The sequence below is a fragment of the Trachymyrmex septentrionalis genome, unplaced genomic scaffold, assembly GCF_001594115.1.
Source record: "Trachymyrmex septentrionalis isolate Tsep2-gDNA-1 unplaced genomic scaffold, Tsep1.0 scaffold22, whole genome shotgun sequence".
In the NCBI taxonomy this organism is placed as follows: domain Eukaryota; kingdom Metazoa; phylum Arthropoda; class Insecta; order Hymenoptera; family Formicidae; genus Trachymyrmex; species Trachymyrmex septentrionalis.
This window is the reverse complement of record NW_017305375.1, coordinates 5,547,295-5,560,598: the sequence shown is the minus strand read 5'-3', so window position 1 is coordinate 5,560,598 and position 13,304 is coordinate 5,547,295. Positions and strand designations below refer to the sequence as shown.

The window sequence follows — 13,304 nt, the reverse complement described above, 5'->3', positions numbered from 1 at the left end:
TATATATATAATTAAAAATATATACGAGATTTGATAAAAAAATAAGCGAACTTTTTGAATTACTCGGCAATGGAGCGTTCTAGCGTTACCGTGCGGTTTACAGCACTACAATCGTTATAATCTTCCGAGTAACTGGCTTTTTTAAAATTGTTTACATTTCATTTAGTTTCAGAGTTATTGCTATTTGAGTGCAACGTGTTTTAGTGTTCGTGATGATTTTCGTCTTAAACTGAATTTTTATTTTAAAAACTTTTAATTTTGGGAACAAGAAAAAGTCGTAGGGAGCAAGGTCTACGAAGGCTGAGGGAGGACAATCATCTGATTTTTTAGCACAAAACTTGCGAATTGACAAGACTGAGTGGGCAGGCGCATTGTTATGGTGAAGGAACCATGAGTTGTCTCGTCATAATTATAATCTTTTTGCAAATTTTTTTGCGCAATCTTTTCAAAACGCCATCATAGTACTGATAGTTAATTGTTTGACCTTGAGGGCAGAAATTGCAAAAATTCATTTCGAGGCAAAAATCGCCACGAACACTAAAATACGTTGCACTCAAATAGCAATATATAACTCTGAAACTAAACAAGACGTAAACAATTTTAAAAAGCCAGTTACTCGGAAGATTGTAGTGCTGCAACCGCACGTCGCTAAGACATTCTATTGCGAGTAATTCAAAAAGTCCGCTTATTTCTTTATTAAACCTTGTATTATACATATATATATTTTTTACATGCGTTTTTATATATTCTTATTTGTTACAAATTACTTATTATAAATCATATATGTATATATATGTATATATAACAATTTGTAACAAGTAAGAATATATTACAACATCATATTGAAAATTGTTATCATTCATTATAATTTATAATGACCTGATATCAGCTCATGAACTACAAACTGTAACATTATATAACAAAAATTATCTGCCACATATAGTAGTCATTCAGTGGTGTATAAATAAAAATTATAAATAATGTAATCATTCCAAGAAAACATCAACGCAGTTTTACATATATGTATGCTGCAATACATAAAGAATTCTTGATATAATAATATTAAATATTTTTATATATAAATAAATTATATATTATTGTGATCATGCGTAAAATGCAATTCTAACATGGAAGTGGACCATTGTTGTCAGAGAAAAATTGTATATGCCATTGGACATTTATAATTAGTAAAAAAATAAAACATTACCGAAAATGTGCGACGCAAAAAGAAAAACTTGACAACAAAGTGCAAAAAAAGTGTATTGTATTTTATTTATATACATAAATGGGACTCTTATATAATATATGCACATGTATCTTTTCATAAAAATGTTATTATTGCGTCGATATATCACAATATAAATTGTTTTTCTTTTTTACTCCTTGTCCTATATTATTGCTTTATGTAATTTATATGCGGATTAATTCTGTTGTGATTTATTTCGAATCTAGTGCTCTGAAATTATCATCTTGTACTTCATTAATTTATGCGACATTCAATCACTTTTTTAACATATAATAAATTTACATTGATTTAAGTAAATTATACAAATTAATAAACAAATTAATAAGTAATTAAACATCCATGTGCTAAAAACATACATTTTTGTTGATCCTGAGCTGAATAATATATGCAGAAATGTATAAAAGCCCATCTGCATTATAATGTCTATCGTAAGCTCCTTACAATGATTGTAATGCTCGTAACAATTATCGTAAGCTCGTCGCAAGAATTGACTCTTACGATGCTTATCTAACGATATGTTAGGTAATGAAAATGAGGTTAGTAAAATTCGCGAGCATTGATTGATGAGGTCGATTAATAGGCTGAACCCATCATTTTCGGTAACATTTTTTTCATTATTCTTCTAATAAAAAAGCGATATCTACAATGTTTTATTTGACCCTAACATTCTGTTTTGCTGCGTTAGCATCTTATGTAAAAAACAATGTTTACAGTAACTTCTTTTCTTATGACCATTACAATCACAACATTACGATAGAGATGTAGAGAGATGGGTTTTTATAAAAAACATAAACTAGATTAGATCGTAAATACAAAATATAAATAGAGTGTATTCTTGGCATAAATTAAAAATATTAGTTACTCTGCCTAAAATTAAGTAGTTTATTATTAATTCCATTTTATAGTTTTCATCTTTTACGAAAGAACAGATAAACAATACGTTGTGTCACCAACATAATATTATGATTTCTGCTGATTTTCAGCAAAGCAGAAAAAAGATTTTTTTTTTGTAAAATTTGTAACAGAGTAAGAGCAACCTATTTAATAATAAATATCCAAGTGTGTGCTAAGAATATACATTTTCGTTGATTCTGAATTTACTATTTCAGATTAGTAACAATTTTTTTCATCATCCATAAGCCAGTCGCGATTTTCCTCCAATAATTTCTTCCAATATTCTGTAATTTTTTATATTATGTATTACCTAATATAGTTTATTAGTGAGCTCTTAAAATAATTGTTGTTGAACAATTTAATCAGAAAAAATTTATTTTTCTTCTACTTAGTAAGAAAACCTGTATCACACATCTAATAAGTCACATTTCATTCCATTTATTCCGTAATTACCTGCTAATTCCTGAAGTGTACCATCAGTGCCTCCAAATTCGATGGGCAAAATATTAACCGGAATATCCTTGAAACAGTTCTGCATCGCACTTTGTGTGTAAACGTGCAATCTATTCTTCATCTTTTCAATCATAAAAGATCTAAAAATTCTCAAAACAATCTCGATATATTTGGCTGCGTTAATAAAGTTAATCGACTGAATTCTCATAGGATAGCTACTCTGCCACGCGTAAACCAAATTCATTATAATTTGGGGTCGCATTTGAAGAGCATGTTGTATAGTCGGATTGGCTACGTCTATGAACACTGAGCAGCCATACACAGATGCTGCGGTATAATTCTTTGTCGCAATTTCTATTGCCATCATGGTGATCTAAAAAATCATCCGTCAAGAAATAATAGACAATTACAAATAATTTATCATGACAACATCTATCATAAAACATTCGAGCATTATGCTACTTTACCTTAGCTATGTCTGAAACTCTGTGTTTCTTCGGGTCATGCCGAGTGCCATACATGATGATAACCAATCTTCCATGATTGTCCGGTTTCCGCAGAGGCAAAGCTATCCTAAACATGAATAAAATATTTCAAACTTTCGAAAAATCAAAATATCTTTTGATATTAACAATGCATCAAATATTTCCAAAAGTTCTTAATAAAATATTCTTAAAATTTAAAAAGAAAAAAAGTTTATCAAATATTGATTTATAATTTTTAAGCAAATTATTAGTAAAATTAAAATAACATTATAAAAATTCTGTTGTGTATCTAAAATTAATAAAATTAATTTTCTCAGTGTAAATTGCAACATTCACTTTAACATTAAATTCGGGATAAATTCGGGATCTGAGCAAATTAATTATATTTAAAAAACTAATAATAGAAATATATAGTATTAACTGTTAACACTAAAATGTAATACTTCCACCTGGCAAAAAGACTATACATCGATACATCCCAGTAGGACATATATCGATTCTTCACTTACAAAACATTTTTTAACAAAATCAATAAAAATTATTTATTTTAAATGACAAAATTGATGCCGTTTCTAGAGAATTAAAGGAAATAAAGAAAAAATATTAGGAAACTCACAAAATTTGATTAACGTTCTGAAATAATAATCGTTACCCTAAATCAAGTAGTTCTTGTAGTTCCGGTCGAAATGGATTTTTATTCATGTACCATTCTGGTAAGCAAAATCGCTGTTTATAATAGTTTTGCAGTCTGATCTTAGTTTTCTCAAGATTAAATTTGCAAACTCTCAAAAATCGCAGGATAAGGAAGTCACCTGTGTACAAATTAAAAATTCGCTTCAAATAAGAAACTACAATTAAAGCGGTATTAACAATAAGTCTATTATTATGTATTATAAATACGTTCATAGAGTAGTATTTTAGGAACAAAAATTTTTAATATCTGTTTAATATCAGAAAATATTAAAGAGAGATTTTATTATACTATATATGAAGAAAACGCTATTGTTAGGAAATTAATACTTACAAGCATTTTAATTATAAATTATTATAGATCACTTTAAAAAAAAAAATGTGTTGCATAATCGTATTTTATTCTGCTCGAATCCAAGTTAATCCGCACAGATAATATATTTCACATCTTTTGTCTAAAATGGCACGTTTATATGTACAATAAAAATTGCTAAACTTTATATGTATAGCAATCCAAGTGTATAAAAGTATAAATTAGAAATTTAAATATCTTATTGTTATTTATAATGACTAATAAAACTTTAATGTAATTAACGCATAAAAAGTTTAAGAACAGTGTTGAAATAGTAAATCTAACTGTTGCATAATAATGCAACGTTAATTACATATATTATATTCATAATGGTTAATTGTAACTCAAATCTAAGACGTGGTCTTATTTGTATTAGAATTTTCTTACTTTAATTGATCTTTACATAATATTTAAATAAAGTAATTTATTTAACATTTTACGTATGATCATCTATATTTAAAAACATATTTTAATTACTAGAATGACAGAGAGATATGGAAATTTTTTCTTGCTTCCTTGATTATATAATTAAAGATATTAAAAATCAATTATATTCTTTAAACTATTCAATAAACTAAGTATTAGGTATAACTTCGGCACCGTTGAAGGTAATTTTATTTTTATTTTATTAGAAATGCACCGGATACCCGAAAAATATCCAGTATCTGGTATTGTCTGGCACTTTTTTACTATTCGACTGAATAGTTGAATATCATTAGTATCTAGGAATATATCTAGTTAAAATTTTATATTGAAAGTTTGAGTCATTGATGCACACTTCTATTCTTTTCAGCTGAACTTCGTACACAATTCGTCTTTCTTTTCATGTTGGAGAGATAAAAAAAAAGAAAAATTGCGCAAGAACTCTAGCTAAGGCTGCATTCGGGGAGCGATAGCTAGCACTATCAGTGCTAGCGTGTCATTCTATTTTTATTATTAATTAGATAAAACAGAAATAAAATATAGAGCGTGTTTTGAATTACACATGAAATGATGCTTGATGCATCATTTGTTCTTGTTGCTCATCAAATACTAAAGAAGGATAAAATAATATATCATACCACCGACGAGATATTATTAAAGACCGTCAATCTTGGGCAAATTTTCGTCTATACAAAAAGGACTCTGAGAGCCCGGAGGTAATTGAAGAATGCTTACATAATCGACAATTGATATAAATTTACGATTATTGATATAAATATTTTAATAACCATTGATTTTTTATTACATAAATGTTCTATAAATAAGTATGCATACTCATGCTATAATATCTTATATATTGCTGCAAAATTACAATTTTTTTCTCTACAGTTATCATCTCTGTTGATAATCAAACTTGAACAATAACATTAAAATCATAATCATTATCACTATTTTTTCTTTACAATCCCTTTTCTTTTTTGCTCTTTTTTTCTTTCTTTGCTCAGCTTTTTTTTAAACATTGTTCCGGTCAGATGAAAAATATCGGATGTCCGACTTGAAAAATTACCTAATCAGATATCTGATGTTTATCCTTTTCGGATATCTGATAATTTTACGATCCGGTGCATCCCTAATTTTATTTTTAAATTAATAAATTATAATTAAAAAACCCAAGCGAAATATTTCAATGCATAATCATTACCTCTATCATTTTTACTGATTTGTACGCGCAAATCGTCGCACTCTTCGATCCAGCGTTTGATCTCCGCAATGGCGTTCTTTCTCATCTCGTCAGTTTCATTCAAATGTACCGCTGCATATTTTTTATCGTCACTTGTCAGTTCTTGCCTAGTGTGATGCACGACGCTGTCGCTGTAGTTACTCGCCATCGCAATGATAGTGAATGTGAAACCTCGTCCACGCAGAGACTCGCATGTGCTAGTTATGAAAACTCGAACGCAACGCGCGATGCACGATCAATGATAAGCGCGATCTGCAGACAATTTGATGCACAAGTATGTGCTCTTTGGAATCTACGTGCTCTTTGGAATAATTGCCTTGACAAATCAGCTTTAATAATCAGATATTGCGCCATCTGCAGTACATAATGATAGATTCAGATTGATTAACTTAATGAATATTTAATATTCATCACTGAACTCGAATAATACAGGAACGTGCACACACACGCACGCACGCACGCACGAACACACACACTGTTATGTTACGTTCATAAGTAAAAAATGAGAATAAGATAGTATAATGATAAAGAGCCACCTATCTCTGTCTAATCATTCTGCAACAATTCTTCGTAGCTTGGCGATGTAGGCTATCTGTCTCTTTTTAACCATCCTATAATTTGCTGACTCTCTGCTGCTATGAATCATAACAAGCACGTTCGAGTATTATTAGAGTCCAGTGGTACTCATCTTCGAAAGGATGAAAGAGAAAGAGAAATAATTTATTTTCTTTTTAACTCTCTCGGTAAAAGATTAGAACAAAGCGCTATTAGCTAGAGTAATTAGAATAATTATCTTAATTAATTATTGCACTTTTCAAAATTGTAATTAACTTAAAATAAAAGGTATAAGAACATTATGTAAGATATCTGAGTCGAATAAGGCCCAGCACTAAATAAAAGATATGTCACAGGAAGTAGATAAAAAGAGATTAAAGAATTGGAATCGGTAGCAACACGTTTGTTTAATACAAAAAAAACTTATGTGTATGAGCCATTTTTATAACAATCCGCTGCAAAATTTACCAGTACACAATGTTTCATAATTTATTATAATATTATTCAACTTCCTAACTATGGAAAATGACTAATGAATCAATTTTTTGAAATAAGTATTAGTATTTTTTTTAAACAAATGTACTTATTAAATAAGGCCCATTTATATAATTATTATTATAGCTAATTATTTGTTTGTTATGTGTGGAGTTTACGCCGTAAAGAATAACGACTTTCAACGCTGCTATCTTTTAAGAAGCCAAAATTGCATTCAAATTGTTAGAAATTTCTAAAGATTAAAGAGTTAATTACAAATAAAATTAAAGATAATTGTAATATTTGAGGATAGAGTAAATCCTAAAGAATATCATTTTTATGATTAATAATCATTTTAAAACTGATTTAAAAAAATAATGTTTGTAATACTTTCTTTTAATTTACTTTCAATTTATTTTTGATTTGTGTCTTTTATATTCATATGCATAGTAATAAGGCTCAATGTCAGAGTTTAACAAAAACTTTTTTTCGTTTATTTATATATATATTCTACATAAATAATATATTTTTCTTTTGAGAATGAATGAAATAAAGATTTGATTCTCACTTAGTTTATTTCAGTATTCCCTTATTTATTCAATATATTATAAATAAAATTTTTTTAAAATGAAATAAATTAGGTGGGTCTTATTCAGCTCAGCTACCTTATTATAAATTTTTATTTTAAAGTAAAACTATCATATAAATTAGTAGTATCAGTACTGTGATTTAGTTGCTCATTTTTAGTTTGATTCCTTATTTCACCATCCCTGGTAATCGGCTACGCGCGAGATGGTGAAGTAAGGGGCAGGAACCAAGCTGAAATCTTTTTCGTATTCATTCAGCCGAAATGTGCAACTAAATCCCAGCACTGATGTAAATATGAATACAACTATATAAAATATTTGATAAGTTTCATTTAGTTACAAAATAATTATAAAAAAGTTAAGAATGTCACTGGTGTACATATTATATATAAGCACCATTCTTTTCTAAATAGAAGTGGAGCAAAACTGCATCTTGTGAAAGCACAAGCAAATATAATATTTTTACTGTTTTGTATGTACTAAAGCAATTAAATATGATATTATAATATTTAAATGACATTTTCATAAAATAAACATAAAAAATGATGAGTTACTTTTAATTTATATAAATATATTGAGACGGCGCATTATAGAAATAATCATTAAGGTCTGCTTGCATTACTAGCGGTAGTAAATGAACCTTATCTCTCTGTAATTCCATAACTTGAGAGAAATTGCTCGCAATATGTTTTAACACGTAAAGAGATAAACATTGCATTTTATCTACTTAATGACATGGTTATTGTTACGATAATTTCATTGAATAAGCGCAGAAGTTGCGTCTGAAAAAATTTCTCTATATTTGATTTAGTCTATACATATAAGCGATCCGTTAATAATACGCGCATATTTACGTAGTCTTTAATCAGAGTTTTCATATTATCGATATTTGAGATGTAATTCATGCAATGTTTACGTGAATATATTTGTACAAAAATTGAATTACGATTAGCGACTCTAAGGCTGCATTTTCTCTAATGCTGACGCTCGACGCTCGATTCAAAAAGGCACCTTTACCTTTGTTTGGAAATTAATTGATCTTCGCAATTTTTAACAAATTGCTATCGTAATTAACATTGTTCGCTGGTAGTGTATCTTTTGAACAAATACAATTAATCAAAGGACGGACAAGGAGAGGCATTACAACTTACAATGCGTCACGATGTCTATAGCACATTTTTATCAGTAATAATTGCGCTGCTTACAGTAAATAATGATAATTTAGAAGCCTGCCGTGACAAATCTATGTACACAATAATTGCTATCTATTCTTAGTCCAAAAGATGTACAAACAATAATGACAAAAGCTTAATTGCTAAAATTTTTACATTACGCAGCGTACCTGTCTTTTAAACTAAATATCAGGATTGAGAAATAATTAGTTACTTGTAACTAAGTTACAGTTGCAGTTATTTTTTTTCAGTAACTTAACTTAATTACATTTCTTCCAATAACTAGTAACTATATATGATTAAGGATACGGTCCACAACAAATGCTTCGAAGTATTTTTTGATTGGTTAGTAAATTGCAAATGTAAATTATTTTTTTCTTTAATAGCCCTATTGATATCGATGTCACTCATATTGTTTTATCATGATAACAGAAAAGTAACTAAAAGGTACAATAATTGAAAAGTTACTTTTTAGTAACTGTAGTGAGTTAATTTTTAGTCTCAGTAACTTGGAAATATATTACTAGTTACTTTTGAAAGAAAACACTGTAACTGTATTTTTACAAAGTAACTTTTCCAACCCTGCAAAATATATACAAATATAATTTTTCATAAAGATATACTTATATAGTTACATTATTTTATGTACTAGTATATAGTATCTACTATAGTATACCTACTACGTATATAGCCATATATCGATATATACGTGAAAAGCAGATAATTTAAAAATACATGACAAACATAATTGTTCAAAAACGTAATATAAACTATACTTACTATTTTTTCTTAAAGTTTTATAATTTATCTTTTTCGTATAACATCATTGATTAGTTCTCTTTGTGTAACAAAAGGAAGAAAGAAATATGGTTATATTCTCTTTTATATCGCTAAAGATAAAGTGTGACTTATATAATGAATAATGATAATAAATGTATAATATTGAAGCGTGTACTAAGAACAAATATTCTCTATCGATACAAAATCTACTATTTCGAAATGATAATTTTGTCTTTCTCTTTATTCACAAGCCAGTCGCGATTCTCTTCGATCAATTTCTTCCAATATTCTGCAAAAAGGTGTTTATTTTATGTAAATTGAATTATATGCTAAAGTTAATTTATATCTATTACACGTTTTAGAATTATACGAAATTATTAACAACTTTTAATTAACATTTCTTAAGCATGTACTTGTAATTTTGTTTTTGATGAATGCTGTTGAACAATCCTTTATTTATTAAATGCATTCATTAAATTCTAATTTACTGCAATTACCTGTTAATTCTTTAATTGTACCATCAGTGCCGCCATACTCAACAGGCAAGATGTTAGTTGGAATATCCTTGAAACAGTTCTGCATCGTTCTGTGTGAGTAGACGTGAAATCTGCTTTTCAACTTTTCCGTCATGAAAGATTTAAAAATTTTCACAACAACATCGAAGAATACCGGTGCATTGAATATGTTAATTGACTGGACCCTCGCTGGATAGCAATTCTGCCATGCGTGGACAAAATTCATTAATACGTAGGGTCGGAGTTGAGTAAGATGTTGTAAAGTTGGATTAGATACATCTATAAATATTATATAGCCATACACGGATGCTGCAGGATAACACTTCATCGCTACTTCTGTTGCTATCATGCCGACCTAAAAAAATCGTCCGTCATAAAACAGTGCAAATTGAAAATATGATATTTGTTCGAACTGTTACATTATATTTATTTTTACCTTATAAATATCTGATATTTTGTGTATTCTCGGATCATGTCGTGTGCCGTGCACAATAAAAACTAATCTTCCTTGATTATCTGGCTTCCGTAGAGGCAAATAATAACTATAATAAATATAAACAAAAAATTTTACATTTTTTCGAAAAATTAAATATATTTTTTTAGTTTTATAATGATTTAGCCTTTGAATATATTTAATAAAATATTCTTACTAATAGACATACGTAACAAAAATGAAAAAAAAATTAACAAATTTATTTTTAAATGTAAGCAATTTGTCGTTAAAATTAAAGTTGCAATTTGTGAAGTATCTTGCTGTAGTACTACAGAGTGTTTTTGAAATAACACCCATTAATTATACAGTGTTATTCCTAATAAAAAACTGAATCGAAATCTTGTACCATTTTGCAATTTTCGCAATATCTTTTTTTAATTACCCAATGAAAAAAAAATGTCTAAAATCGACGCGTAACAAATTTAAGGTATTTTTAATAAAAGTTCTTTAAGAAATATCTTCAAAATATTTGCACAAAATTGTACAAAACACTGAAAGTTATCTTAAAATAATACATCGATTTTATCTGTTTATTTGGCAATGTTTAGAAATTAACCTCCTATTAAGGAGGGTCACTAGTTACCGAGCAATTCCTGTTCGTGCAAATTTCTTCGCGTCTTTTGGTAATTATAAATTATACTACATTTAATTATTTTCCAAAATGCAGTGCCAATATTTATTCTAGAAAGTTGAAAGTATGTTAGTGAATTTTTAAATTTTTTAAAAATCTGAATAGGTGAAAAAATAGACGGATTCTAGTGCTCCCGTTAATATGGATGAGGCCAAATTGTACCTAGCAGGATAAGGGTTAATGTCTCGTTAACTATTGCGAAAATTGCAAAATGATAAAGGACTTTTTAACTCAGTTTTTTATTAGGGATAGCACGTGATTAGTGGACGTAATTTCAGAACTATATATAAGAGACAGATAAGAGTAAAAAAATCAAGAATAACTTACAGTCTATCGGTTCTCATTACTATCAATTGATATTACTAATAAAATTCTTAACTTACAACAATTAATATAAATTAACATAATTAACTTTAATCAATGAAGTAATTAAGAACGACAATGTTGCGATCTTATTTTTATAGAAGAAATTGACGATTACAATTATTGAGCGGAAATTTATAAGATTTCGATGAACTACAATATTTTAAATCAAATAATCTAAGATGCATTATTTCTTGAATCAGAATAACAGAAGAGAGAATGTATATACAGTACCAGCCAAAATTATATCACCTTTCGATTTTTTGAGCATAACTTTTGTCAAGTAAATCAAATGCGCTCAAATTTATATAGTTGACATTTGACAGTACCTTGTACGTAAAGTATAATGAAATTTGATAATTATATGCTATAATTTTTTAATTTTTTACTAATTTTTCCAAAGTCGCATTATTGTACTTTCTTTATTTTTTGTGATGCAGCTGCAGCTTTTACCGTCATGATCTAACTTTAGTAGTTAGATTTAGTGTTTTACATTATGACAAAAGATGTTAAGAAGAAGAAGAATGGCCGATTACACTTTTATCATCGATCGCAACATAATAAGTTCATGTTGTTTGATAATGATGGTATAACATTGATTTGTCGTTTCAGAAGATGTCAGATCATTGCTGAGTTGTCTAGTTGAAGTGTGCTTTGATCCATTCCACTCGCGTTTTCCAATTCTTTGCGGAAATGAATGGTTCCTTCACGAATCGTAGTTCGCACAATTTTCCGGCCTGCAGGTTACGGGATATAATATGCACAGATGGATTAAACTATCAAAAGTCGATATTTCTTCAGCAATGTTCGGTGCTGTACGGTGTGGGTTGCTGCGGGATATGCGAAGGATGTTGCGATCAATGAGAAAAATAGTGTAATGTGGTCGGCTACTCTTCTTTTTCTTAACATAACTTCGCTTTCAACGCTTAAGAAACTTGGTCTGTTGATTTGAAGATGCCAAATTGGCTGAGCGAGCTTTTTATGTACGACTATCCTTATTTGTAGCTCTTTACGATGACTTTCTATTGCCGTTCATCTATATCTTGAGCATCACAAGTATTTGTCATAATCTAAAACACTAAATCTAACTACTAAAGTTAGATCATGATGATAAAAACTGTAGCTGTATCATAAAAAGTAAAGAAAGTATACAATAATGCGACTTTGGGAAAATAAGTACAAAATTAAAAAATCATAGGATATAATTATCAAAGTTCATTATACATTACAAGGTACAATTGTCACCAACTATCAAAAAGTGTATAAATTTGAGTGCTTTTGATTCACTTTGACAAAAATTGTGTTCAAAAAATCGAAAGGTGATGTAATTTTAACCGGTACTGTACATTTAGATTAAGTCAGATCAAACGCTTCGATATATCGACCTAGTTTTCGCATGCGTAAAGAAATTTATTGTAAAACCTCATAAATTTTTATTCTATAAACTTTTACATTTTTATAATCAATAATAATGATTGTTACCCCAAATCAAGTAGCTCCTGCAGTTCTGGTCGAAATGGATCTATATTTGTATACCATTCCGGTAAGTCGGATCGCTGCTTATAATAGTTTCTTATCCTGATTTTAGTTTTCTCGAGATTAAATTTACAGACTCTCAAAAATCGCAGGATAAAAAAGTCATCTACATACAGAGAGAAAGAGAAAGAGGGATTAAACATTCTTTTCAAATAAGCTACAATTGATGCACAAAAATTGCGCAGAATCTAAGTTAGATACTGCGCAATTTTTAAATTATCTAACGCTAAGGTTAATTACATATTAGCTACGTTTAGAAACCAATAGTTGAGAGAGCTCTTATTACTATTTGTTTGTTTTTCTAGATTTATCATAGATCGCAGAGAACAGTTATTAAACATTTAACAAATTGAAGGATTCTTCCTATATAAAATAAATAACAATAAATAAAGGGCAAAGTAAGAGTCAACACATT

At 28.7% G+C, this 13,304-nt stretch overlaps 2 protein-coding genes across 2 annotated transcripts in view; both read right to left on the bottom strand.

Moving 5' to 3' along the window:
• Positions 1-2,302: 2,302 nt before the first annotated feature.
• On the bottom strand, positions 2,303-6,339 carry LOC108748283 (alpha-tocopherol transfer protein-like). Its single transcript, XM_018486332.1, has 5 exons — positions 5,745-6,339; positions 3,731-3,890; positions 3,061-3,166; positions 2,594-2,966; positions 2,303-2,424 (listed from the first exon to the last, which is right to left on the bottom strand). Exons 1-5 carry the CDS (start codon positions 5,929-5,931, stop codon positions 2,357-2,359), a joined length of 894 nt encoding a protein of 297 aa, XP_018341834.1. The 5' UTR covers positions 5,932-6,339; the 3' UTR covers positions 2,303-2,356.
• Positions 6,340-9,498: 3,159 nt separating this feature from the next.
• LOC108748411 (alpha-tocopherol transfer protein-like) overlaps positions 9,499-13,304 on the bottom strand; it is a 5,064-nt gene continuing 1,258 nt past the window's right edge. The window contains exons 2-5 of the mRNA XM_018486572.1: positions 12,836-12,995; positions 10,303-10,408; positions 9,849-10,221; positions 9,499-9,640 (exon numbers count right to left, since the gene is read on the bottom strand). Coding sequence (XP_018342074.1) covers positions 9,561-9,640; positions 9,849-10,221; positions 10,303-10,408; positions 12,836-12,995 — 719 coding nt within the window. The 3' untranslated portion in view covers positions 9,499-9,560. The remainder of the gene's footprint in view (positions 9,641-9,848; positions 10,222-10,302; positions 10,409-12,835; positions 12,996-13,304) is intronic.

Excerpts from the sequence above, each read along its gene's own strand:
- LOC108748283 (XM_018486332.1), bottom strand. The coding sequence starts at position 5,931 with ATGGCGAGTAACTACAGCGACAGCGTCGTGCATCACACTAGGCAAGAA. Across the intron at positions 3,891-5,744 it reads AATCAGTAAAAATGATAGAG|GTGACTTCCTTATCCTGCGA; the intron begins GTAATGATTATG and ends ATTTGTACACAG. Across the intron at positions 2,967-3,060 it reads GAGTTTCAGACATAGCTAAG|ATCACCATGATGGCAATAGA; the intron begins GTAAAGTAGCAT and ends ATGATTTTTTAG.